Below are 26,136 nucleotides of genomic sequence, written 5' to 3'. Positions count from 1 at the left end.
TTCTGAGCTGTTGGTCATTTGCAAACCAGCCATTTTTAATATTTAAGCTGGGAGACAGGTACTATTACATACATAGTAGCCAGACTTGTTTACCTCATAGATCCTGGCATAGCACATCTTGACATTAGACTGACCTGAAATTTACAAGCTGGGAATGATTATGTAATAGAATATAATTAAACCTAAATATATAATTCAGGAAAAAAAACAAGACGTAAGGTGGAAAGAATTACCAGTGGGTCAAATTCAGGTGGTAAATTAGGATGCTAACAGTACTGCTTACTATACTTTTCTTTAACATACAAACCACTCAGCATTCTGTGTAATGCGGGAGCTGTATTTTCTTCTTAAAAAGAATTTATTGGTATTTTGTCAACCAAAAAAGAAGCTTTGGTGTATTTCATCAAATGACCGAGGTGGACCCCCAAATACAGATTGTGATTTAATGTTAATCAGTGTGAAACTGAAGCAAGTCCACCGCACTTCAGGCCATCTAATTGGGGCTGGTGTGGCCTGGCTCACCCTTTCCCAGTGCTTGGTTGTACAATCTGAGTCAGATCATGCAGTGTGCTGGCTGAAAATGTGCGAAGCAACAACAACAAAAAAGCAGCAGTGATAACCCTATGTTGCTGTGGAATCACAGCCAAAGAGACCACAGAGATGCTGCACATCTCAAAAACTGGAAGGGTTTTTCAACGTGTTTCGACATGTTTTTCAACGTGTTTCACCTTGAGTACTGTGTTCAGTTTTGGGCCCCTCGCTACAAGAAGGACACAGAGGTGCTTGAGCAAGTCCAGAGGAGGGCAACGAAGCTGGTGAGGGGTCTGGAGAACAAGTCTTGCGAGGAGCAGCTGAGGGAGCTGGGGTTGTTTAGCCTGGAGAAGAGGAGGCTCAGGGGAGACCTCATCGCTCTCTATAGGTACCTTAAAGGAGGCTGTAGCGAGGTGGGGGTTGGTCTATTCTCCCACGTGCCTGGTGACAGGACGAGGGGGAATGGGCTCAAGTTGCGCCAGGGGAGGTTTAGGTTGGATATTAGAAAGAAGTTCTTTACTGAAAGGGTTGTTAAGCATTGGAATAGGCTGCCCAGGGAAGTGGTTCAGTTGCCATCCCGGGAGGTCTTTAAAAGGTGTTTAGATTTAGAGCTTAGCGATATGGTTTAGTGGAGGACTTGTTAGTGTTAGGTCAGAGGTTGGACTAGGTGATCTTGGAGGTCTCTTCGAACCTAGATGATTCTGTGATTCTGTGTTTTCAACATGAAGGCAGAAGACAGCAGCTTAAAGACAAATCTAAGGATGAGCAGGCCTCACTCTGAGGGGTTTGCCCCGGGGCTCCTATGGCTGCGCGGCCCTGACGCCCCGAAGGCGCGCTTTTGGCCCATGCCCACGGCGGCCGTTTCGCCCCGAGGCTGTCTGGGGCCAGGTTGGTGGCCGTGTGGCTCGGAGCCCTCTGCCCTCTGCTGCATACAGCCAGGCTCCCCGCGGCTCCTCCGGCCGCTAGGGGCGGGCTGGGCGGCAGCCGGGGCGGACTACAGCTCCCGAAGGGCTGCGGGAGCCGAGGGCGGGCGGTCTCGCTTCCTGCCCCGCCGGTGCCTGCCGCGGGAACCGATGGAGGGCGCGGAGGAGGAGGCGGCGGTGCGGTGCCCGGTGTGCCTGCGGGAGCTGCCGGGCGCGCTCATCAACTCGCACCTGGACCGGTGCTTGCAGGCAGGGGAGGGCGATGCGGAGCGGGGCGGGTCGCCCCCTTCCAAGAAGCCGCGCCTCGCCGCCGTCCCATCGGGGGAGACCACCCCGGCGGCCGCCCCCGTCTTCTCCCTCTTCCACAAGGGTCGCGGCGGCGGGCAGAGCCCCGGAGCCCCCGGCGGGAGGAGCGGGGCTGGGCGGGGGGACGCCGCCGAGAAGCCGGAGGAGGGAGGCCTGGAGCTGGGCGGTGGGACAGCGCTGCGCGGGGCCAGCGTGGCGCAGAAGCTGGAGGGGAAGCCCCTGGCCGACAGGCTGCGGCCGGACACGCTGAGGGATTACGTGGGGCAGGAGCGGGTGCTGGGCGCCCAGACCCTGCTGCGGTCCCTGCTGGAGTCCCACGAAATCCCTTCCCTCATCCTCTGGGGGCCGCCGGGATGCGGCAAGGTGAGTGGAGCCCCGGGCCTCCGGCGGCAGCTCACGCCCAGCGTCTTCCCTGGTTCCTTTCCAAGTCCGATCAACCCCGAGAGTGTCTCTTTTTTTTCCGTATTCCCTCGCATTTTGTTCTTTTTTCCCACCCCGTGTATTATTTTGGCTTCTGTGTTGACTTTATGCTGACTGATGCCCTCTAGTTTTTGCAGAGGTTGCGAAAACACAGCTTGCCTCTAGAATGAAACGTAAGCAACCCACACTCACCAGCCAACCTCCCTACAGCCTGCATTTGGATTACACGGGCCAAACTTGATTCATTGCAGACAATTGGCTTGTTTTAGTAAACTCCAAAGCCATTACTAACATGCAAAAGCTGGGAAGCTTGAAAACAGCAAGAAAACAGAATCTATAAAAATATTGAGGAAAAGGGGTGAGATAGTGTCAAATTTACTACAGTGTGGCCTGTGAGTGCAGGTTTGGTTTTGCCCACAAATTCCGTCTCCTGACAGGAAAAGACTTTGGTGTGGAAAGGAGCTAAGACAGTGGTTAGGTACACTGTGCTAGGCACTCATGCATCTTCAAAAAGGCAAACCAAAAGTGGTCAACCCTTCCAGCTTTTGGTTGCATATCCTGGCTACTGCATGCTTTTGTTCTGCCCCTTTTAAGATACTTGGGGCAGGCTGTGGTAAATCCCCAACAGCACTGTAATTGCAGCACAACAGTGAAGGGGTCCACAACTGTAGTGAGCGAAAGACCAAATGAACGGCTCAAGTGTGTTCAGGTGGGAGCACCAAAGATCTCAGCCTAATTTTGTCATTTTTCCCTGTATTCCCAGTTTTTGGTGGAAGGAGCTAAACAAACAGAATATGTAGTTATCTCTGTCAGGCTAATGTGTACACAGCTCTGAGTTTTGCATATATATATGTCTTGGCTATGAACGAGAGCATATATGGGAAATCTGGGATAGGGAAAATAATGACTAATGAATTGGTGCGAGCAGAGGAGTTAAGGACTGAATTGCAGCTTGTTTTTCTTAGTATACTTGTTTGAAGATAAATAGAGACATTGTGTGTGTGGTATTTGAATAATAATCATGGTTAATTACAGTTAATCACAGTTAATAAGGAGCAGGTATGAGAATAATAGATGGCTACTGTTGGCAAAGATGCAGTAGGTTGTTCAGGCTAGATAACATGTACCTGAAAAGAAACAGGTGGTGAGCTTATGTAATTGCTACTTCCTTTAAAGTACCACAGTAATATCAGGAAAACCCGATGAGATAAAGAAAAGCACATTCTACGAATTTGTTAAAGGAGAGGTTGATTGACTGAAGTAAGACAGCTGGAGAGAGAAGTGGAGTTAAACTCTTTGGTTAATTAGTAGTCTAGTAGTTTATTAAATAAGTAACTTTCAGGGACCTACTTTCATGTTTCTTCGTGTTATTCTGTCTTTGGTTTCTGGTTGTTTGTATTAACAGTGCTTGCTTGGTCTTTCTTGAAGCCCTTTTTCCTTAGGAAAAAAATATGTTCCAAACACAGTGGTCACAAAGTGAAGGCCACATACAGTCTCTGGAAACTAGAACTGGACTCGGTAGGCTTTGGATTGTGTTCTGATGAATGCACCTTCTTTGAAAGCCTGTAGAAATGCTTGTTCGTGAGGTGGTGATAACTTAGTTGTGTTACAAGGCTTTTGGAACCTCCTGTGGTGCCTAAGATAGGCTTTGAATAACGAGTGATCAGTTTCATGTCTGTAGTAATGAAGCTTTCACTCTCCTTTCTCAGGACCTGTCTTCCTTGCTTATATACCACAAGTGGAGTTGTATTTAGTAAGCTTGCTTTTCACCAAATTCTGCTGTTCATCAGATTAGACTTGGGACTTGCATAAGGACTGTCCCTTTTGCCCCATCAGGAACAGTTCCAAAGTCTGGTACTCTCTCTCCAGATACTTAAGTTCTTGGCTAGTTCATCTCTTCTCTAGGTTGCCCCTCAACAAATAGCTCCAAGGCTTTGCTCTTTCACCTAGCTTTTAATGTATTCTTTTGAAGTGTCAGGACCATATATGCCTGGCTGAACCAGGAACTCCTACTGCAAAAAGCTGAATGTTTCCCCTCACCAATGCTTACTAATATTTCTAGGATGGTGTTGGAGTAAAATTTCATTTCAGGCCTTCTTCTCCATAAGTAGTGTTTGATTTGCTTAAGTTGCTGAAAGTTCATATTTAAATGATCTTGTGAAATAGAAAAGTACAAGCACTGCCTCAGGACTTAGTTGGGCTGATAGTTAAAAACTTTCTGTTGCACAGTTCTTTTCAGTGGGGAAAAATATTAACAAATGACTGTATTATCTAGCGTCAAATGTAACAAGCCCACATGCGAAGCTCTGCCCATCAAAGAAGAAGTCGTACATTAGTGGGCAGATGCTAAAAGGAATGTTATTAAATATATTGGTCTAAACTCCAAATTGCTGTGTAAGGTGGTCATTTGGACTTCTTAGACCTCTTCACTCTCCTGCTACCCATGCAACCTGGTTATTGCTATCTATCTGTGCTTTTTTCCATTTCTACAGCCGAATGCCATGTTAACTGATACTTCTTTTAAAAAGGGTAGGCTGAGTCAAAAAATAAGTGGACATTGAGTTAACCCTTGGGGAAAAATTTCAAATGAATTTATGTATTATTTATCAGTCTGGGCTTTTACGAGAGGTGTTGTAGTTCAACAGACTTTCTGAGCAAGAAGAGAATCTTTGCTATTAAACTGCTGCAAAAGTATTTGATATTGAAGGTCAAGAACACTGAGAATTTTTATTATGAAGATAAGAAAACCAGTACCTGATTAAAAATGCATTGTGGGTTGTACTGTTCTGATCAAGTTAACTTGTCCCAGGTGCACTTGAATATTCAAGGAGGAACAATCAAAACCAAAAAGACAAAATCAGGATACTTTTGTTGAGGGCTAACTTTCTTTTTTTGAATTTTCATTTGTGTTGTGCCTTCTTGCTTTAAGGGAGCGTGATCTTTGTACTTTTGTCATCCTAATTTCTTATGAAGCCAAAGTGCTTTAGTTGAACTTGCTTTGACTCCATTTTTTTTAATTTTGTGACTACTAAGTATTAAACCCATGAATGTGTTTTCCACTCTAAGAAGCTGACCAGTCGCAGGCCAGAAGAAGAAACACTGCCTCAAAGAGATGCTGTGGTTATTAACTTATGAACAGTTAGCTTATTCATCCTGACTACACAAATTTTTTAAAGCCTGTATGAATCCTAGTGTAATCCGAGTAAGCTGCCCTATGATTTATGACACCTTAATGCAGGGATTTACATTTTTGCTTGTCTGCCATGGGGCGCCAATTTTAGTAGAGTTAGCGGGGGGACACGAGTAACTTGAGCAGAGAATAATTTTGCTGCCACAGATGCGGTTTAAGCTTTATAAACCTGAACGTTCTGTTTTTAAATATGGTAAACATTCCCTCTTACGTATGTCGTTTAATGAGGGGAAAAAAGAAGGCAACAAGTAGCTGGAACCTGCTCCCTGTAAACAACGTGACAGAATGTTCATGCGTGATTTTCTTGGTCTGTGTATGCAATCTGGTACTAAGTTAAAATATGCCATGTTGATATAGTGCAAAATGTTTTTTAAAAATGCCCAACAACCGCAAGTGGTCTTTGAAGTTTCCATCAGATCTCCACTGAGTTTGTTTTATTTCTAGGAGTCCCTTATTTCTTCTTCTTATTTCTGTTTTTATTCAAGGTTATCATGCAGTGCTTTGAAACACAGCTGGCAATTTTAAGCTGAAAATGCGCGGTCTCTTTTACGGTAGCATAGAGTTCAGAACAGCTCTGAAAAATGGGTTCATCTTTGCAGTTACATGGAAGAAGTGTTCAAAAACTGCATGCCTGAGTTTGCGTATGTCAATTTAAATTGGCAATATCTTTGTGTAGTTCTCTGAGAAGAGAAGACTGGAGTTAGCTCATTGTGTTTGTAAAGCATGATGGAACAAACCTGGATGGAGCAAATGAGGGCACAGCTCTGCTTCAGAAAACGCCATGCAGTGACCTTGCCTCTGTTTATGCCAGGTCTGGTTTGGATTTTGGAAGTGCTGGAAGCCACTTGCTGTTGTTCAATGACACCTTACTCCTCCAGTAGTCTCCCTGTGGGCTATTTGGGGTGTGAGGAACCAAACAAGAGGAGTAAGAATAGCATCTGCCCTTATATAAATGCCAACTGCTGCCACTTTTGATTGCATTTATCTCAGTAGGCAGCGTCCCTGAGCCATGCTCATCTGCTGTCCTGGCAATTTCCTTTAGGCATAACCTGACTCATTGCCCGCGTCTCTTGTGACACGGCGTGGTAGCCTGGGTTCAACTCAGTGGTGTTGGATAGGACAGACCCCAGTTTTTTTAAAGCTGTATCCCAGAGAGCTGCTTTCCCAGTTGCAATCTAAGGGTGCTGGCACTGTTGGCACTCTTCACAAGGCTGTGCGACCAGGCGTGGCCTGTTGTGACTGGTCATCAAGTGCGCTGTGGCCCTGCTGCCCTCGGAGGGAGGGCTAAGGGTGAGGGGAGGCTGCCGATGGTAACGCCGTGGAAACAAAGATAGAGAAATCGTAGCAGGATAAAGGAAGAGGCAAAAGTACAGGGAATGTCATGGTGGAGGGCAGCAGGATGCTGGAGTAGAACTCCGATAATGTGATTGGAGACCCTACAAGTCTACAGATGTAGCGAGCCAGCTGGGAGAAGCATGTATGTTGGAAGAGAGCTCCTGCACTGCAGTGTGTTCCCAGAAAGTGTAGTATGAATGTCAGCTCCTCGGGAAGAGGCTGAGAGACAGGAACAGAAGAGTGTGAGCTGTTCTGCACACCTTGCAGGAGCTCCACAGCATGACTGCTGAAAGCAATGTAGATGACACTTGAGACTCAGTGTGTTTTCTCTGACCAGCATCTACAACAACTGTTTTGCCAAATTTGTGCAATTTAAGAGCAAACAGGGGAAGGCTCCATGAACAGGAAGCCATGGGCAGATTCGTTAACAAGGTCTGCCTGATCTTCCAGTGCAGTGAGGTAAGGATGACCTTAGGTTTCACAGACAACTTCTTGACTAGGGTCTCCTTTGCTATGATCTGATCGTATACACAACCCTTCCAAGTTTTTCAATTTCACTTTCTGAAGAGAGAGAGGCATTATTGCTCTTAATCCCTAGAAGGGGCTGTGCAGTGGGTGGTATTTAATCACCTGGTATAAAGCTGCAAAAATGAAAACACCACCTTGTTTCCAATTAGTAATGCAAAGTCATTGAACATCAGCGTAAGTGGGACAGGCTATGTTTGTACTTGATTTTTCCTGTTTTCTTCCAGCCCTGGAGGTGAGGTTGCATTTACTAGTGGCAGCACAGAATGAGGAAATAGGTTACGTTCAAAGAGAGCTGCACAATCAAGGAAACTCACAGGTGTGCAGAAAGTTCTTGTCTCCTGCTACAAGCATCCTACTAACCAAACCAGCAAATCTGAGGGACTTAGCTGCTCTGACATTCAGAGGTGTGCTTTAATCCAGGACTACTTTTATTTTATTCATAGCTAGTATCAAAGCATGGAAGAACCAGTAGCACTGCTGCTGGGAGTGGGCTTGTTTGGTTAGTGTTTTGTTTGGTTGGTGGGATTTTTTCTGTGTTTAAATCTTGGTTTATTGCAGCCTTTGGGGAAGGAAGTCCTAAGTCGGGTTGACATGAAGAAATTTCCAGCGGAGGAGAGCTTTGGTATTCAGGTGTTCTGTGTGTAGTAGATCTGGAAATAAGTAGCTGCAGGCTCAAGTTGAAGTTATTAATGAGTCATGGTTCTTGACTTTTTGTGTAGCATAATACTGGCTTCTGCTTGAGAAAAAGCAGGAGAATAAATTGGGCTTCAGCTGAAATCAGTTTCTTTTTGGCTAATGACTATCATTTGCTATACTCATATATCTTGCAAAAATTGTGAGTTTTGACTCGCAATACCAGCTGTGCTGATTGATAGAAAGAAAAAACATGTTCACTCTGGGTGTAGAAAAAGTGATCTCTGCAGACTTGAATGCCTCGATTTAGACCTGTTCTTAGACTTATGCTGACCGTAACTAGGCCCTTCATCTGTGTGACCTGATGTTGATAAGTGCGAGCTACCAGTTGAAGTGGAGCTATAAGAAGAATAGCCATTTGGGTTTGTTTGTTTGTTTGTTTGTTTTTTCCTCTCACCACTGCTACTTTTAGAGAAAGAAGAGGTACTTTTTTCTTTTTCATCTTCAGATTTGATATATTGGGGTTTTCCATGCTTTCAGTGGTTTTGAGGTATGGATAAATCCTCCAAAGGTACATTCTGAATCAAGTCGCTTTTGTAAGGAAACACTAACTTTTAGTTTTATGGTTTTATTCTGTTAACAAAGTCTTAAGTATCACCTTTTTTTCCTGGTCTCCCAGCCCTCCCTGATGTCTGTAGGCTTGGCTGTGAGCACTTTCCAGAGTATCATTCAAGTCTTGTCTTCTGCAGCATTCTCAGGAGGGAAGGGGCTGGTGCTTTGAGCTGCAGCAGATGAGGGGATCTGACACAGGGTTTGTGTCTTGTATCAAGAGATAAAATGACACCTCTTCTGAAACCAGTCAGGAACCCCTTACTAAAGCTAAAGCAAGGATAAATAATTATATATCCTTCCCCTTAGCTTCTCTTCTCTCATCTTTGTCTGGCTGTTTTCGGGATGTGGAAATCCATTAAAGAGACAGCAATGCTGGTAGGGCAGCGAAGGAGGTCCCGGCAGCACCACTAGCAGTGGTCTGGTAGGTGGTTGCTCCTGCAGTCTTTCTGCAAGACGATCAGGTTTAGAGCACTTGCTGCATTAACCTGAGTACCTAGAATATCTTCTGAAGCAGTTTTGTCAGCACCTGTTCTGCTCCTCAGCTGCTGAGGCTCTCCTGGCTTCTGTCTCCTTGGGCTCCTTTACTAGAAGTGAGACTGATGGAAGAATCACCCATTTTTCCTCTAGCAGTACTTTCAAATAGAGATGCGGTGCTCGAGACATGCAGATACACCTGCCTTTACAGAGGGGAGTGAAGGCAGGACTGAAAACCATGCCCGTGTTCAGGTGTACTCAATCTGTGTGCAAGGTAGCGCTGCAGGCTGCTTCTCTGCTTCAGTGGGTGCAGTGAAATTCCCTATAAATAAATTCTGATGGGAAGGAGTTGTCTACAAGCAAAGGAAGACGATGTGAGTGCTCATTAAAACCAGGCAATGTTTTGTTCAGCCAGCAGCCCTTTACTTCCCTGAGCCAGCGCTTGGTTACTATTGACTATTTAGATTTAGAGTTATGTTTTCTGAGGTCTGCATATAATTTTTCGGTATTAACACTCATGCTTTTGTAGAGAACTGCTTTTTGATTAATTTCATTATTACAAGGGGTGGAAATAGAAAAAGCTTTAGTTAACAATGTGTATGTACCTTTTTCTTTCTTAAGTAATTGCACTGTAAGCTCTTCTGCAGGTATCTTGGAATGGTCCAGCTCTTTATTCTTTAATGTACTCTACAAAATAGTTGCGTGGTGAATTGTAGTCAACCCATCTTCTATGACAGCAGCGTATTTGGAGAAGAGTTTTCCTTCAGTGATAAAGGAGGCAGCTGTCACTGCTGGCACTTAGAATATTGAGACTGATACTTAAAAGCGCAGGCCCTAGAAATGCAGTGGTGGAATTGGCAGCCACAATAGCGTGAACTAAAATATCCTACTCTCTAAACTGTCAGCACTGTCCCTATGTCCTAAATATATAGCTTTGCTCTTTATGTACTGTCTTCGCACGAGTACTTTCTGTATCCAAAATGATTGTTACAAGGCTAGCTCCTACCGCTGTTTCAGACCACCCTGGCACACATCATAGCCAACAGCAGCAAAAAGACCGGCACAAGGTTTGTGACACTGTCAGCCACAAGTGCCAAGACAAATGATGTTCGAGATGTCATCAGTCAAGCCCAGAATGAAAAAAGACTCTTCAAGAGAAAAACCATTCTCTTTATTGACGAGATCCATCGTTTCAACAAATCTCAGCAGGTATTGTACTACATCACTTTTTTGGAAAAAGCTTTTGTCGGAACTTCTGTAAAATTCCCCACTTTGCCTTAAGATGGTAGCGCGCTTTGGGCTTTTGTTTTTAATGTTTGTAGTAAATAAATTAGAGTTATGAAAATTAAATTCATAACTAACTTCCAAGCATCAATGTGTAATTACTGTTATTCGAAGGTTTAAATAAAAGGCTGAGCTATACTTGTAGCTGACTTGCATGCTGGGCTCTGTGTGATGTTTTCCTGAAATTTTTTTTCTCCAAAGACATGTTAGTAGCGTTTGCTGTACCTATCTTCATTTCAGCCTCCATGCTGGGGATTAAATTCCATGTTACCTTTAAAAAGGTCTGGAATGTGGATGTGCATAGGGTGTGTTCGCTTTAATGTTGTGCACTCTTCCCTGTGAAAACAGAAAATTAAAGCATGGCATGGTACTTTGGTGTAATATGTTGCTGCAGCCATTGCTTGAGTGTTGTAGTTTTTTAATTTTTCTTTTCCTAGGTATTATTGCCTTTAGTCATGCCATGGAAAGCTCAGATTTTGTCCTGCTGGTTAAATTTTCATATGGAACCATGTTCTGATCCTACAGTTTTCTGAGACATCCTGTTCAATTAGGTAGAGAACTGTAGCCCTAAACATTGGTTCAAGGAGTTAGAAGTAGCCTCATTATTTGTTATATTAGATAAGTTATTTTCATGGTATTTTGATTGCCAAACAATAAAACAGTCATATAAACTAAAACTTTGCGGATTTTTTGACACTTCTTTTTCAGCTGGGAGGGTCATTCTCAGTGCAGGCATGGGTTATCAAGGTGAGCAGCCCACTGTGTGCTCTGTGCATGAAATTAAATCATTTAATTAGCCGAACTGATGAGGTGCCTTGTCAGTGAGGTTATTTGTCACATCAACAGGGAACCCAAAGACTCACAACACCAGAAAAAAGTATTTGAAAATGCCAGATAGCCTACTCACATGGGATGCTTGAGGTTGTCATTGATGGAGATCAGGTTTTTCTGCTTCCCTCCCATGCTCAGGACACTTTCCTTCCTCACGTTGAGTGCGGGACAGTGACTCTGATAGGAGCGACGACAGAAAACCCGTCCTTCCAAGTCAATGCCGCTCTCCTGAGCCGATGCCGGGTGATCGTTCTGGAGAAGCTCTCAGCTGAGGCGATGGAGACGATTCTGATGCGGGCCGTCAGGTCTTTAGGGGTCCAGGTTTTGGGCAAAGATGACCAGCACGACAGCTCTGCAACTGGCAGCAGCAGCGAGAGCTCGGAGTGAGTACTTTATGGGCTGCAGGGTGTTAACGCGCACAGCCTGAGGAATTGACTGCCTGCCAGGGAGACGATGAAGCAGTTGGGGGGTGGGAAGAGAAACCCTAGCCACTTCTGATAGTAAAGAAAAGAGGTGGCAGCATATGGCAAGGGCGGGGGGGTGACAGGAGAGAGAGAATTCAAAGCACTGGGTCTCCATCCAAAACATAATCTCACCGTCTGGATTAGGAGAGAGTTTTATACTTGGATCTGTAGCTCCTGACTCACCCCCCAGGATATTTAAATCCATTCTGCTGCTGGGGATTTGCTGTGGAAGCCTGTAACTGAGTCTTTGTCGTGTCCTAATGTGTGTTACTTCTTGTTAGTGGTTGTAAAAACATCGCGTTACCCTTAAGTGGCGGATGGGGCATCCCCTATTAAATTAGCTTGGAAGTGCCTGACGGAAGTTTGTTGTTTTCTGAGATTTTTTTGGAATGAGATCAAGAGAGAGTACTACTGTGTTTTAGCTGCAGCATAAGTGCTATGGTATGTTTTACAGTATGCTGGGGAGGGTATTTGCTGTGAGATGTTAATAGATTATCTTAAAATATATTTTGTTTTTCTCTGCCCCTTTTTGTCCAAACCAGATAGTCGTGTTAAACATTTGGGAGAGTTTTTGGAAATACCAAGCTCAAGATACATCCCCCTATGGACGTACATCTGCCTTCTGAAATGGGTAGCTGGGAAATAAGAATAATGCTTGATTCTGCTACTTTCACACAAGATGTTGTTACAGTTTCTTCATGGTGATGCTTGTGTGTACTGCTAGTAATTTACAGTGCATTGATGCGGTGCTAATTGGGCAGGCACTCTTGATGCAATAAATAGAAGGCAGTACGCTTTTTCCTTTTAGCATTATCACAGAATAGAATCAATAAGAAGCAGTAACCTGAATGCTGAGGTCAGGGCAGGGAATACAAGCTGTCCCTTCCTCCCTCCACTTCTTTTTTTTTTTTTTTTTTTTCCACCAGCGTACGATGCCTCACTTTTACTCATTTATAGCTTTTACATGTTGTAGTAGTGTGACTTTTAGAAGAGAGGGCAGTACAGCATGTCATCTTTAATGTAATGACACAGCTGTGGTTGTGGCTACACCCTGACTGGGGTTTGGAGACTTTCCTTTATGTATGGGATTAAAGTAGAAGGCATAGTTTCAGCTGCAGTTGTTTGGGTTTGGGTTTCGCTAGACTCTCGTATCTGTAACCTTCCGTTAGCTATGGATGATTTAAACAGCGTGGTGTGGTGCTTAATCAAACTGAAAGAAGTCTGGCAGGCAGGCTGTCAGACTAGCATGGTTTCAGAAATCTATCCATGAAGAGAGAGTGCCCCATACCAGTGACTAAGCAGGAGCCAGACATTTTAAAATGAAAATAGAACTAGGAATTTTAGAGCTTTTGTTACAGTTGTGTGTTCAACTTTCCTTATCCTTCCTACCACTGTCTGGTTTTGGTGTGTAGTTAATACATAGTGTTGCTGTTGAGTTTGGCTTTTTTTTTTTTTTTTTAAACCACCCTGTCCCTTGCTGTGGTTCAGTTTTTGGTCTCCTCCTTAATTCCTTCTTGCTTCACTCTCCATGCCATTTTTGATCCTTCATTTCCTTTCCACCTACTACCCTGCAGGAGCAGCTGCATCTCTTGTTTTATCTCTTTATCCCCCTACCTCTATGAAGCAGGGCTAGCGTTAGATACAGGCAGGTAAGAGTTCATGCTGTCCTGAAGAATAAACAAAAGTATATCACAAATTACAGTGGAGTTGATTGTTCACTGTGCTCACATCTGTTCCAGAGTTGGAAAAGGTGCTGTAAGGCAGCATGTCCCCATATGTGAGGCATACCCACTTTAGAAGGGATGCAGAGATCCAGCCAGAGGACAGAAGAGGCGTGGACGTTGTATTATGGATTTAATCTCCTCAAGGAGTGGGTTTTCCTGTCCAAACCACGTGCAGTATGAAGTTCTGCATGTGCTCCTTGGAATCATTTTATCAGATATATTTTATCAGATATAAGGTATCACACTTTTCTGACGTGATATCTGACCTAGGTGAGAGTTTGAAGAAGAGGATGATTCTTTGTGGTCTCTTCTTTTACCTGAAGGAGTAATGTGAGGGTGGGTCTTTCACAGTTTCTACAGGTATATTCGAGCTCAGTGAGAATGCAGCCGCTGCGGAATGATTCAGCAGGTTTCATTGGCTCTGCACTGCGTGCATGTGCAGCAGTTACCAAAAGGAAAGTGTGCTCTACTAGAATCTGTTTAAGTTTTCTCGGTGGCTTTCTCTTGTCTTGCTTCCTCTGTTGCTGAAGGTTTCCGATAGGATTAGATCACCTGGCTTTTTTCATCCCACTGCATCCTTTTCTTGCTGTAAAGCTGAACTAGAACCACTGGAAGCCATTACAGAATTTGGTATCCTTTTCTGTGTGATGTCATTGCACTTACAAAGTTTCTTTAACAGTTTTTGTATGAGTTACTGGGTTTCTTTAGGATAAGATGTGCTTTGTGTTACATCTCCATCAGCTTCGCTGCCATCAAACGGTGCCTCATAAAGCCTGCAATAAACTAAAAGAGGGGAGATTATGAAAGGAAGTTTACAGTCACGAAGAAGAAAAGAAAGGAGACGTGAATGTGAAAGATGCTTTATATTGCTGAGATTTTGCTTGTGCTTTTTGCGGTTTTTGCTGTCTCAGTAACAGCACAAACTGTACCAGCTATGCACTGATGCAGTACACTTGTGCTGTGTCACTGACAGAGGAAATAAAATTCTTCTTTTAATTCTTGACTTTTTATTATTTAGGTGCTGCCCTCAGAGTGCGCTCTCTGATTTGTCAGATGGTAAACTGGGTGGTAGATTAATGTATTGAAGTTAGGTAGCCCAGAAGGAATGCAGCTGATTGAAATGAAAGATTCCCAGTTTGTTGTTGGCAAGCCTAGACATCATGCAGTTCAGCTTGTTAGTGGCTATATTACAGGTACTGACAGGTTTTGAATTTGCTGGTTTATAAATCAGTATTTAACATGGGCTTCCGTTGGGTCTTGGGTGTTGAACACCTTTTGAAAATTGTTCTCTTTTTGAAACACCCGTCTAATTTCCTTGCTGAAAATAGAGTTGCTCGGATGAGGCCTTCTTCAAAGACAATGCTGTAAGGCTGGGAACAATTGATATCATGCTGCTTCGTTTAAGATGAAGAGTTATATTTGCCCATAAAACTGTTTCAATCTGTCCAGGAGTGACTGTAGTGAAAATAATTGCGTTATGAATGCTGTAATGTACTGATTTATACGTGAAAGAAGCAGTGGATACTTTATCTCGTGCTCTGCTCAGTTATTTCTAAACCTTTCATCGTACAGGTTCTCCTTGCTTGGACTTCCTTGCATCTACTCTCATTGTATCAAACGCTGGTTTTGTACAGGTTTTACGGGTAGTTGATGCTACGTTTCATACTGGTTCTTGGCACAAACTGTGTTGAGGATATTGTGATAAGGAGGGAATTGGAAGAATGATTTATTATCCCATGGTGGTAGTTTTCCATTACTTGAGCTAGTATATCACCTTCGGCTCAGTGAGTCAGAGATACTGGGGTGTCCCCGTTGGCTTGTTTTTATTTTTGTCTCCAAGTATCGTCAGTTACAAGGTAGTAACATTAAGCATTGGCATCCAGGGGGTGTTCTGTGTTAATTTTGGAGAGTGGAAAAAAAACAAGACCGCCCGTCTGCAAGAGGTTCAGGAGCTTGTGAAGAGGTCGGAACCTATGGGAGTTGTTCTGCCTCAGAGTTTGAGGGTGTGGGGAAGTCAGGGTAAAGAGAAAGGGTGTAGGGTGCCTGAGCTTCTGAGAATAGGATGGGCTTAAAAATGTAAAATACAGCGAGTGATGAGATTTAAGATCTTAATTTCTTAGAAAAATTAACTGAATTCATTTATTCTGAGTATAAAGCATTATTTGTAAATTCTGAGTCAGAAGGGAGCTGAGATTATGGAATTAGGGAAGCATTACATTATTTCAAATCATTGACTTCATCAATACACCGCAAGCTTAAGCTTAAGCTTGCCCATATGTGAAAGGCTTTTTGTTTGTTTGCTTTTTCCCATGGCCTGTATGTATAGTGCTGTTGTTGTTATAGACAACGACTAGATTTGCCCAGTACATAACACATTATTTGGAGTGAAATTTCTGTTACCAGTATATTGTAACTTGGATTTCACCATGGAAGCGGGACAAGAACTTGCTTGTAACCAGATTTTCACATACCTCGTCATGTATTTTTATTTTAATTTCTGTAATGCTAAATGCTAGTGTTGAGTCAGTGGGGCACTTACAGTCAAGTAGTGAAACTGAAGAGACAGAAATATAACTCCTCTTTCTTATGCTGCTATTATTTAGCAATTAAATGGTAACAGGGCTCTGAAACTTTGATTCTTTTGGGATTCTTTGCAGGTTCACATGTGAAACCTTCTCTTCAATCTGCCCTGCTAGTGTATCGAGGTGTTTGCTCAGTGCACTGCATACTTGGTTTTGTTCCCTGTCGATGGAGGTATTAGCAGCAGGATGTCTGTGTGTACTGCCTGCTGCGTTTTTACAGATAGCCTTTGCTTCCAATGCATATAGAAAAATCTGGTGCCCACCTGTAGCGGTGAGAGTGAGCATCACTCCTTGCTTTCCAAGTAACTTGATGTATAAGCTACTTGACAGAATTAAGGCACTTTGTTGTTATACTCTGCTGTTTCCCTGTTCAAACACAGAAGATGTTAGAAACGCCAAATGCAAGTTTTCGGAAGCTAATGTTGCCGTTCAGACTAATTCTGACTAGCATGGGAATAAGGGGGAGTTCAGAGCTGCTCAAATACCTGTAGCTGCAGAGCTGCTTGCAGCTGCTGCATGCTTAACAAAAACATTTTTCATAACCCCATAAAGAGGTGGGCCAAATAATGAAGATTAGTAGAGCTGCGTGTCTGGGAACCCTGGCATTATCTCTTTGTACACCACTGGTAATAGCAGTAGTAAATCTTTCTGGTGAATGAGGTGCAGGGCTGTTGGTGAATCCCTAATAATTTGGTGCACAAGGGCTTCATAAGAAATTGCCTCTCCAAGTCCTGTGCGTTAATCCCTTGCTGATGTGTCACTGTTCATATTCAGTCCAGTTACTAGAAATGGCAAAGTTAAGGTGGTTACTTGTGTCATGCTGTAACTCCATCGGCTTCTGTTTTCAAATCGGCTGTATCCTATGTCTGGCAAACACCTTAGCAGTTAACTTGTTTGTGCAACTGAAGTTTGAGGGTCAAATACTCAACGATATGCATGTGAAATGTGCACTCAGGTTGGTTTGCATAGCACTGGGAGCAGGGATTGCAACCCAGTGAATGAAAACCTGGAGAAAGAGCTGGAGTGCTTTACTTTCCCAGATTTGCCATAGATGATCTATGAGACCATGGCAAAGCCTTCACCTGTTACTACATTTCTCAGCTCTTCCTGTCTTGTTTGTTTACGTTGTGTGTTCACTGGAATTCAGCCTTTTTGTTATGATGCGTTCTCATAGCCCTGGTGTGCTTAAAGCAGTGGATGGTAAGAACAGGGACTTGTGTGCACTGGGATTACTTCTGGTTTTTCACAGCCTTTCTCTGTGCTGAAATAGCTTCTGTACCCCAGTGACTGAAGTTGTACCTGTTACCATTTCAAATAAGAAGGTGGGATGAATATATGCTTTATGATTTACATCAATGCTGCTTGTCATAGCTTTTTTAAGAATATCTGATAGCAGCTTTTAATGTCAGTAACCATTAGTTTAAATACTCAATAGTTACTTTGTGCATCACTATATTATCTCATGCATTTGGATAGCTTCCTACCTCTTCATTGTCCTTTCACCAAGGAATTCTAACTGCTATCTATGAAATGCTGATGGAGTAAAACCTTGTGATGTTCAAATGACTGTGCCAGAACTATGCTTCTGGCAAAAACCTACCCCTAGTTTCCATTGAACTTGGTGAGAGGAGGTAATCTCAAGGAAAAAAATAAGGAGATTAAATAGATGAGAGCTTCTGGTTTTTTTTCTGTTTTTTTTTTTTGTTTTGTCTGCCATTGTATTTAACATGCATTGGACAGGAGGATGAGGGGTAGGATTCCACAGTTTTATCCCAGGTTCTGCAGTGCTTAATCATGACTGACAGAACGAGTTAAGGACAAAACGTAAGCCCGGTTGCCTCTCAGCAGACTTTGCAAAGAAATGCAATATCTAGCACAATATGCAATGAGAGGAGCACAATGTGGGATAACGGCTTGTGGTCATTTTGTTGCAGATTCCCTGTGTACATAGAGGAGAAAGCTCTAAGTACCCTAGCCTACCTTTGTGATGGTGATGCAAGGACTGGATTGAACGGACTTCAGTTAGCACTTCAGGCCAGACTGGCAGCAGGGAAGACCACTCCTCTGAGTACTGCCAAAGGATGCTCTGCTGATGGAGTTCTGATAACAGAAGAGCATGTAAAGGAAGGCCTACAACGATCTCACATCCTATATGATCGAGCAGGTGGGTACCTGATGCAGTTTCTGCCATGCAGCATTCTGAAGAGCCTCTGTAATTCCCGCTGCTTCTTCCCCTTTCATACCAGTTGCTCTGGTGAAGCAGTGGCTGTACGGAAATTTGGCCTGAAAAGTTGCATTTCCTTTACAGTATAGCAGGCTCATCCAGAAATTCCTTCTAAACAGTTTCCTCTCACTGCTTAGGAAGCATAGGTTAGTTGAGAGACTTCCTTGTAGTCCTACAGACAGTCGCATGGTGAAATTACTTTGTTCCTTCAGGTTATTAGAATATTGAGGTCAAAGAGGGTTGCAAGGTGAAGTACTATTTTGATGAGAAGATTTGTTCTTGGAGGGTTGGAAGTGCTCTATTGTAGTTTGCTTATATTTTTAGAATTGCTTTTAGAGGTAATGCATTTTGTAACTTGCTTAGTACAGGTTACATAAATCTAATTGCATTTCAGGCTTCTTAATGGGGTAACCACTCTTGCTATACTTGTAACTTGGCAATGCTAGGCACCGTAGTAGTTGGCCTGTACCTCTTTATGCAGGTGGTTAAAGGCCAGGGACTGAATGTTTGAAATTAAATGAATCACCTTGAATGCATGTGCTAGTTCTTCAGCAATACTTGAATTACTTAGCCATAGCATCATACAGTTATGCCAGGCAGTGTTTTTCCACTGTATCTGAATTGCTGAATTAACTGTCAATGCTTAAAAGCTGTGGTGAAATTTGTAGAGGTTGTTTGCAGTGCATTTGCCTGCTCTCAGCCTTGATACAAAGAGGAGATGACGGCTCATTGTCAGTAAAAGTCAGCTGTGCAGATATTGATATGTTGGCAGCTGAGAAGGGGAGGATAGGTAGGGGGAGGGAGGAGAAAAAATTTATGGGGTATGTGGCAGGAAGAAGTCATGATTAGGGAGAAGGAGGAAGGGGAAAATCTGTCCAGTTTACTGTTGCGACTCTCCTGTGCTGTGTAGGTCCCTTGTGTGTTTGCTGTCGCCTTGTGCCTGCTGTCACACAACTCATTTGTGGCCATTGCTCCCAGCCATCCTCTGCCTATTTGCTTAGTTAGAGATGACAGAGTGACTCCGCCTAAGGCTTGTGTGAAGTCTAGGTAGCGTGTGTCAATAATTCTTTGAGCTTTGTGTGGTTTTTGTCAGATTTTCTTTCAGAGATGGGTGGCAGCAGTGAAAATCCTCTTTCTCGATTGTATAAATGGCAAAAAGCCTGTGATTGCTAATGTCACAGTAGCAAGTTGCCTGCGTATGTGCCTTTAAACTTTCTTTTGCAGAATAGTCTGCGTCTGGATTGACCACTTTTGGCAACAATAGCGATAGCTATTATGTTTTATGTATAAAGTGCTTCTGGATAGAGGCTATTGTATAAATATTGATATTTTTGTATTATGCTTTAATACTTTTTTAATCTCATTTCTTGTGCTGGAATCCGCAGACTTCTTTTAAAAAAGGGTGGGGGCTTCAACCTTATAAAATGAAGAGACATGGTGCTGTCTAAACATGATGATAGCAGCATACATTTGAGTGTAGCATGTTCACATAGCAAGCACCAGATAATTAGTGTTCAGCCTGAGTTGCTTAAATATGGAATTCAGTCTTTATATGGTTTAGTTTTGCTCACCTTAAGCAATATTTGCCAAATGTATACAGTTGTGCATGCCTTCATGTACTCTCACTGAGCAGTCTAGGAAGGAAATTATTCTTAATCCAGGCATTAGCCTATTGCTTTGATTTGGGTACAGCCAAGATCTTTGCATAGATAATCTATGTATTTTAGCTGGCAGAACAAAGAAACCACTAGACAAATTTCACTGCCAGGCGCAGCCTGCAGCCCTAACAATGTGAAAGAAAAACTGTTTAGTTGTATTTTAGCTTTTAATTGTAGTTACATCTTATTTTGATTTTTGGAGAAAATGATGCAGCAGCTAAATTAATTGTTAACTATAGATGGACAAAGACTTGATTTTTTTTAAGACGGAGTTTTATTGTCTCGTTTTGCTTTTATGTATTGTGGCTCACTGCTTCCACTGATTTAATAATGAATACCAAAAATAAAAATCAGAATAATGGCAGGATTGTTGTTTTCATCTGTGTATCAACAGTGTCAGCTATGGTAAAGGAGAGAAATATGTTGAGATAAAGTGTTCCAGATTACAGAATGTTAACTGCTGTGCCATCCTATTTTATGAAGGAGGAAAGAGAAGGTGCCTTGTTCCATTGTATTTGTTTGCCGGCTTTATTGCTTTCTGCTGGGCCAGAATGAGAAGGCTTTTTACCCATGCTGTTATTTCAGCCTTTCTTCCAAGGCTTTATTCTGTACTTTATCAGTGAGCAGTTGATATACCTTTGACTAAGACAGGAAATAATGTGAGACAGGGACTGTTATATTACTTTGGCTCGCTATAATTAGGGATTGCTTAAGGAGTCCAGACCCTAATTATGGTCAGTGAATTTTTTTTACCTGTCTACTATCAATAAGATCTTAGAGAAATGAACATCTTAAATTAGCTGGAAAACTCTTCTTAAGCACATAAGTGATTTAGGGGCAAAAAAATGAGAATCAATATGATTTATGTGTCTGTATACATTAGATACTCTAGAAAATACCATCTTCCCTGAAGCCTTTTCTGAAGTGTCTTGTTTCTCGTAGGAAAGGTATTTGCCTGTGTGGGAACTTAATAGAACAGTTGTGTTTTGATTCCAAAAACTCTTCAGAGATTTGATTTCAAGAGGCATCTGGGATGCAGAGCAGCAGTGATAAGTTTGCATATGTATCTCTGTAAGCTGAATTCATAAGGCCAGAATCTACATAGTGGCTAACTGGCATGAGAGACAGAGCTAATAAACACAGGTCTCTAAAGAGTTTTGTCTAAATTTTTTAAACTGTTTCTGGTATCTCATGTAGAGTATAAACTGCATATTTAAAAAAGAATCATAATACGCAGTTTCAACAGAAGGAAAAATACGCAGTTACATGCATTGGACAAAGATTTTAAGTACAATTCCACAGTTTTTTCTGAATAAGTCTGTCCAGCGTATGAATATTGTCATTATGCTGGTGAGTCAGTCACACAAATAACTTTGAGGAAGGAAATAGAGGGAGAAAACTGTCCCCTTGCTCAGCCAAGTACTCTGAAGGTTGGTGTCTCTGGTCCTAACCTATCCATTGGATTCCTTCTGCCTCTCTAGTTGGCATTCCCAGGCACGACACATTACAGTAGCCCAAACAGTGTATAAAAGCACTTCATCCCCCCAAAAAAAAGCAAAAATCTGGGCAAATCCAACCTTTCAAGATATTTAAAGGCTGTCTTGCTTTTGAGAGACCAAAAGACGCCTCTCCCAAGATGATGATGCGAGTCCAGCTGCTTGGGTTTATTGCCACTAACTCAAGTGCTATGACGGAGCACAGACATGCTGTTTATGTTGGCATGAGTAATCACTACGTACCACAGGGCTCTTTGTGTGCAGTCCTATCAAAAATAGCTGTCTGCAAGCCTGTGTACTCTGGGAGTGCACACTCTGAATTCCCCACAGAACCGCAGTGCAGCATGAGCAACAACACTGGAAGATGGGCCCAGTTTCTGACCTGGAAGGTGGAAGTCTTACTGACTTTGAAAGGAGCAATTGCAGTGGTATGGAGGCTTTGGTTTTCTTAATGACATGTGCAGCCTTTTATTTTGCAGGGACTACAAATGACAGTGATGTCTTCTGATACGGCCCTGAGGCTGTAAATCCTTTTAGCTGTAGGAAGAAGAGAAATGTTAACAGATGGCTCTGCACGCAGCCAGTTGCCTTCATAATATGGTTAGCTGTGAGCCAAGGAATGCCAGGCACTTTGAGAAGTAAAAAATCAGATTATGTGGAAAGTTTAAAAACCATATCACAGCAAAATACTCTTATAAGTTTGATTAAAAGATATGCATAAGAATCAAACCCAGCTGCATGGCAAAAAAGTTGCAAGCAGGAGAGGTCTCAGTGTACCTAATGGTGCCCCCATATTTTTAACTATAGCCCTAAAATATCTGTGAAGTGGCTTTGTTTCTCCTTGGAACTCATACTTAATCTTATATTAAACTTTAATGTTTTAAAAAAAACAACTTCCTTGTAAATCATTGTCTCCCCACCCCTTACTTAGCAGTCTGGTATTTCAGATAGTTGGTTGTGTGGTGGTGGTGGTGGTGCTTTTTATTTAATGTTGTTGTTTTTGTTGTTTGAACTGGTTATAATTTTTAGGGCCTTTCCTAAAAGGTTGCAGTTGTCCACATCTGAACCCAGCATTTTGTAGTGGTTTTGTAAGGGCTCTGTGTTGTGATTCTATTTCCTCCAAATTTTGTAGTGTTGTCATTGTATAATTACAGCAATGTTTTCTTTTTTCCATGTATAATATAGCAAATTCACGTCTCATTTACTGGATGCTTCATTTTCAGATTTTATTTGATGTGAAATTTCTTGTTCTAAAATATCACCAGTGTTACACAACTTTTTTTCTCTTCTGTTGCCTCCTCACTGCTACCTACATGTGTTTGTCAAAAAGCAATGTTTGATGGTTTATACATTCTCATACTTTGCCTATTGTGAATTAGGAGATATAAGATCTTCTTCCTAACTGCTTAAAATACCAGTTTTGTTTCCTACTTTTGAAGGAAAGTTCATAGGATATCAAAATCAAATTGTTTGCCTTGTAATGTTTAAAAGAAAAAATCTTCCCTTTTCATCTGCTGTTGCTCTGATATGCTTATATAGTTAGTGGAATGGTTCTGGTTGTTTTCAGCATCTTCATGCTTTGCTTTGATGAACAACATAATGATATATGCATAAAAAGAACTTGAAAAAGCAGGTTATGTTTACCTACTGTGACTTGGGAAAATATATTCTATTCTTTTAAATGTATCTCACTTAATTTCTTCCAAATAGCTTTGTATGTTTCTTCTCACCCATTCCAAACAGGAGAAGAACATTACAATTGCATCTCTGCCCTGCATAAGTCTATGAGAGGCTCTGATGAAAATGCTTCCCTTTACTGGCTTGCTCGAATGCTTGAAGGTGGTGAGGATCCACTCTACGTGGCAAGGAGGCTGGTAAGATTTGCAAGTGAAGATATAGGTAAGCAACTGCAGTATTTCTTGTTGGAATGTTACGTTAAATTCAGATTTTCCAGCATTCTGGTTTCCAAAGATTGGTACGGGGAGTAATAAATGCTGCATTTGGAATAGGTACAAAATACTGAAATGCACTATATCTGACAAAAGTTTAGTATATGCTCACAAAAGCCTACATTTGATGTAATTGTGATGACTGTCTACTGCAGGAAAAACAAAGATTTTTTTTTTTTTTGAGGTTAGGTTTTGGCAGTGTATTAATATTCTTTCAACTTTGGTGATGATTATAGGTCTCTAGTAAACTTGTGTCACAGAGAATGCGTATTTCAGGGATGCCTGGGTTTTTCTTTGTTTTAGTGACTGTGGAAGCTAAAAGCCTACCCTGGCATACAAACTTCAGATTTGATAGCTGGTTCTGTAGTTTTAAGGCATCTTCTTATCCAAAGTAACAGATACAGCAGTGTTTTTAGTGCATGTGATGGGTGAAGAGTTACTAGATTTGGGGAAACTATGTCTATACAGCGTATTTCCCCACTTTTTCAATTCCAAAAAGTAAGTGAATCATACGCTATCTGCTACTGCTCAGACTGCCACTGTGTGGCAACAGATTCAGTTTTTTTGGGGGCAGCATGGAAAAAGGAAGGTTGTAGGTGGAGAAAGTATATCTTAAGTACTGCCAAGTATTGTACCAGACAATCTGCCATCTGAGACAGCACCTTTGCAGTGTGCATGAATAATCTTCCTTCTTACAAGAGGGGAAAAAAAAGGTGATTAAAGTAAACTGACTTTAACCTGCTTTCATCTGATCCTTTTCTGCAGGGCTGGCAGATCCTTTGGCTTTAACGCAAGCAGTTGCTGCTTATCAAGGTTGTCACTTTATTGGAATGCCAGAATGTGAGGTAAAGGCTTCTTTAATTCACTGATACTAAAGTACTGTTAAAAAAAAAAAAAAAAAAAAAAACTATTTCTAATTGTAAAAAATAAACAGATTGCAAGGACAAGGCAAATTTAGTTATTTGCTCATTCTACACAACACTTCTTTGAGTAAGAGAATATTGTAGCTCTAAAAATAGAAGCTGTAGTTTGAATTTCACAGCATGTTTGATATTAAAAAGTGGTATTTGAACTAATTTCAGATTTATCTATCTTTTCTGTTTTCTCTCTGTTACAATTAGTCATATATTTTGACATTCTAAATTAGTTATTAATTTCTAGAAGCAAATATCATAAAGAACTGAATTGTTGTTTAATAATATTCATATTGTAGTAGCCTGCAAGGTCAGTATAAAAATACAGGACTTCTCAAGCTGCACAAAATGTCTGAATAACAGTCCCTTTCCCAAACAGCTTAGAAAAAATCATTTAACACTTTCCCTTTTCTTGTTTCCAGGTCATTCTAGCACAATGTGTAGTGTATTTTGCAAGAGCACCAAAGTCTATAGAGGTGTACAGGGCTTACAGCAATGTGAAAGAATGTCTGAGAATGCACACAGGACCTCTACCACCTGTTCCACTGCACCTGAGAAATGCCCCGACAAGGCTTATGAAGAACTTGGGCTATGGTAAAGGCTACAAATATAACCCCATGTACAAGGAACCTGTAGAACAGGACTATCTGCCAGAAGAGCTGAAAGGAACGGACTTCTTTAAGGAACAAAAAACATGATGGGCTTGCTCTGAATGTTTTTCATTTTATGATTTATAAATGTGTATTGGGATGAAAATTCCCTGTATAGTTTTAGCCCTGTATTCCTGAGGCTGAAAGTATCAAAGCACTGAGCCTCTGAGATATTTCTCATTTTACTGCTGTCATTCCAAAGTAGTTTTGTAAACAATTCCACTTAAGCAATATGGAAACCAAAAGTAAACTTAACCAATATAGTATTGTCACCCTCTGATTCAAATTTAATGGTACAAAACAATGAGACTTGTATTTCTTACTCTTGCTGAGAGACAAGGAATATTATCATGCTGCTTTTTAAAATTAGTATCCATTTCAAAATTTTAGAATGTTTATTTTCAAAAAAAAAAGTTGTACCTCTCCATTAAAATATTATAAGCAAAATACAATTACACTGTAATTCTTTTGTGATGTTCCAGAGAAATTTTGTACAACAACATTTATTAAACCAATAAAGTTGTTGAAAACAGTGTCTTTGCATATGTTTAAATATTCTTGTGACAGTAGTGTAGTTTTGTGTTGTGGTTTAGCCCGGCTGGCAGTCAAACACCACACAGCCGTTCGCTCACCCTCCCCCCTCCCTCTCCGGGATGGGGGAGAGAAACGGGAAAGTGAAGCCTGTGAGTTGAGATAAAGACAGTTTATTAAGACAGGGAAAAGAAGAACAACAATAATAATAATAATAATAGTATTAATAGTAATAATGTGTACGAAATAAGTGATGCACAATGCAATTGCTCACCACCCGTTGACCGATGCCCAGCCTATCCCCGAGCAGCCGGCCACCCCCCCACCCCGGGTAGCCACCCCTATATATTGTTCAGCATGACGTCAGATGGTATGGAATACCCCTTTGGCCAGTTTGGGTCAGCTGTCCTGGGTCTGTCCCCTCCCAGCTTCTGCTGCATCCCTAGCCTGCTCGCTAGCAGGACAGAGAGAGGCTGAAAAGTCCTTGGCTTGGTGTAAGCACTGCTCTACAACAATTAAAACATCAGCATGTTATCAGCGCTCTTCTCATTCTAATCCAAAACATAGCACCCTGCCAGCTACTAGGAGGAAAATTAACTCTGTCCTAACTGAAACCAGGACATTTTGAAAGTTTTAAATTCCTTTAGCTTTATCATGCCTACTTTCCACAGCAAGTCCAAAATGATTCTGGAAGTAGAATAGTCATGAAAATAGCTGGATTATGTTTGTTTATAAAGTTACAACACTTAAAAATGTTAGTGTCATGACGTTTTGAGAAAAGCTTTTGGAAAGGAGATTTCTGGTAGCAAAACACCCTCGTGTATTTTGAGTTGTGTTTTAGCAATTTCATTAGTTAGTTTTTAATTGGAAAGTTGAT

General features: G+C 41.8%; 1 protein-coding gene across 1 annotated transcript; it reads left to right on the top strand.

The window, feature by feature from the left end:
• The first annotated feature begins 1,560 nt into the window (after positions 1 to 1,560).
• On the top strand, positions 1,561 to 25,261 carry WRNIP1 (WRN helicase interacting protein 1). The gene is made up of 7 exons (XM_040548168.1): positions 1,561 to 2,123; positions 9,970 to 10,161; positions 11,206 to 11,450; positions 17,772 to 18,001; positions 22,959 to 23,114; positions 23,930 to 24,009; positions 24,501 to 25,261. Exons 1-7 carry the CDS (start codon positions 1,605 to 1,607, stop codon positions 24,774 to 24,776), a joined length of 1,698 nt encoding a protein of 565 aa, XP_040404102.1. The 5' UTR covers positions 1,561 to 1,604; the 3' UTR covers positions 24,777 to 25,261.
• Positions 25,262 to 26,136: the final 875 nt, after the last annotated feature.

The sequence above is a fragment of the Cygnus olor genome, chromosome 2 (genome assembly GCF_009769625.2).
Source record: "Cygnus olor isolate bCygOlo1 chromosome 2, bCygOlo1.pri.v2, whole genome shotgun sequence".
Lineage (NCBI taxonomy): Eukaryota > Metazoa > Chordata > Aves > Anseriformes > Anatidae > Cygnus > Cygnus olor.
The sequence above is the reverse complement of the archived record's forward strand: the minus strand, read 5'-3'. Positions and strand labels throughout refer to the sequence as shown.

What these genes read in the sequence shown, in the direction of transcription:
- WRNIP1 (XM_040548168.1), top strand. Translation starts at nt 1,605, where the DNA reads ATGGAGGGCGCGGAGGAGGAGGCGGCGGTGCGGTGCCCGGTGTGCCTG. An exon ending in GTTTCAACAAATCTCAGCAG is followed by an intron (nt 10,162 to 11,205) that starts GTATTGTACTAC and finishes TCCCATGCTCAG; the next exon opens with GACACTTTCCTTCCTCACGT. An exon ending in CATCCTATATGATCGAGCAG is followed by an intron (nt 18,002 to 22,958) that starts GTGGGTACCTGA and finishes CATTCCAAACAG; the next exon opens with GAGAAGAACATTACAATTGC.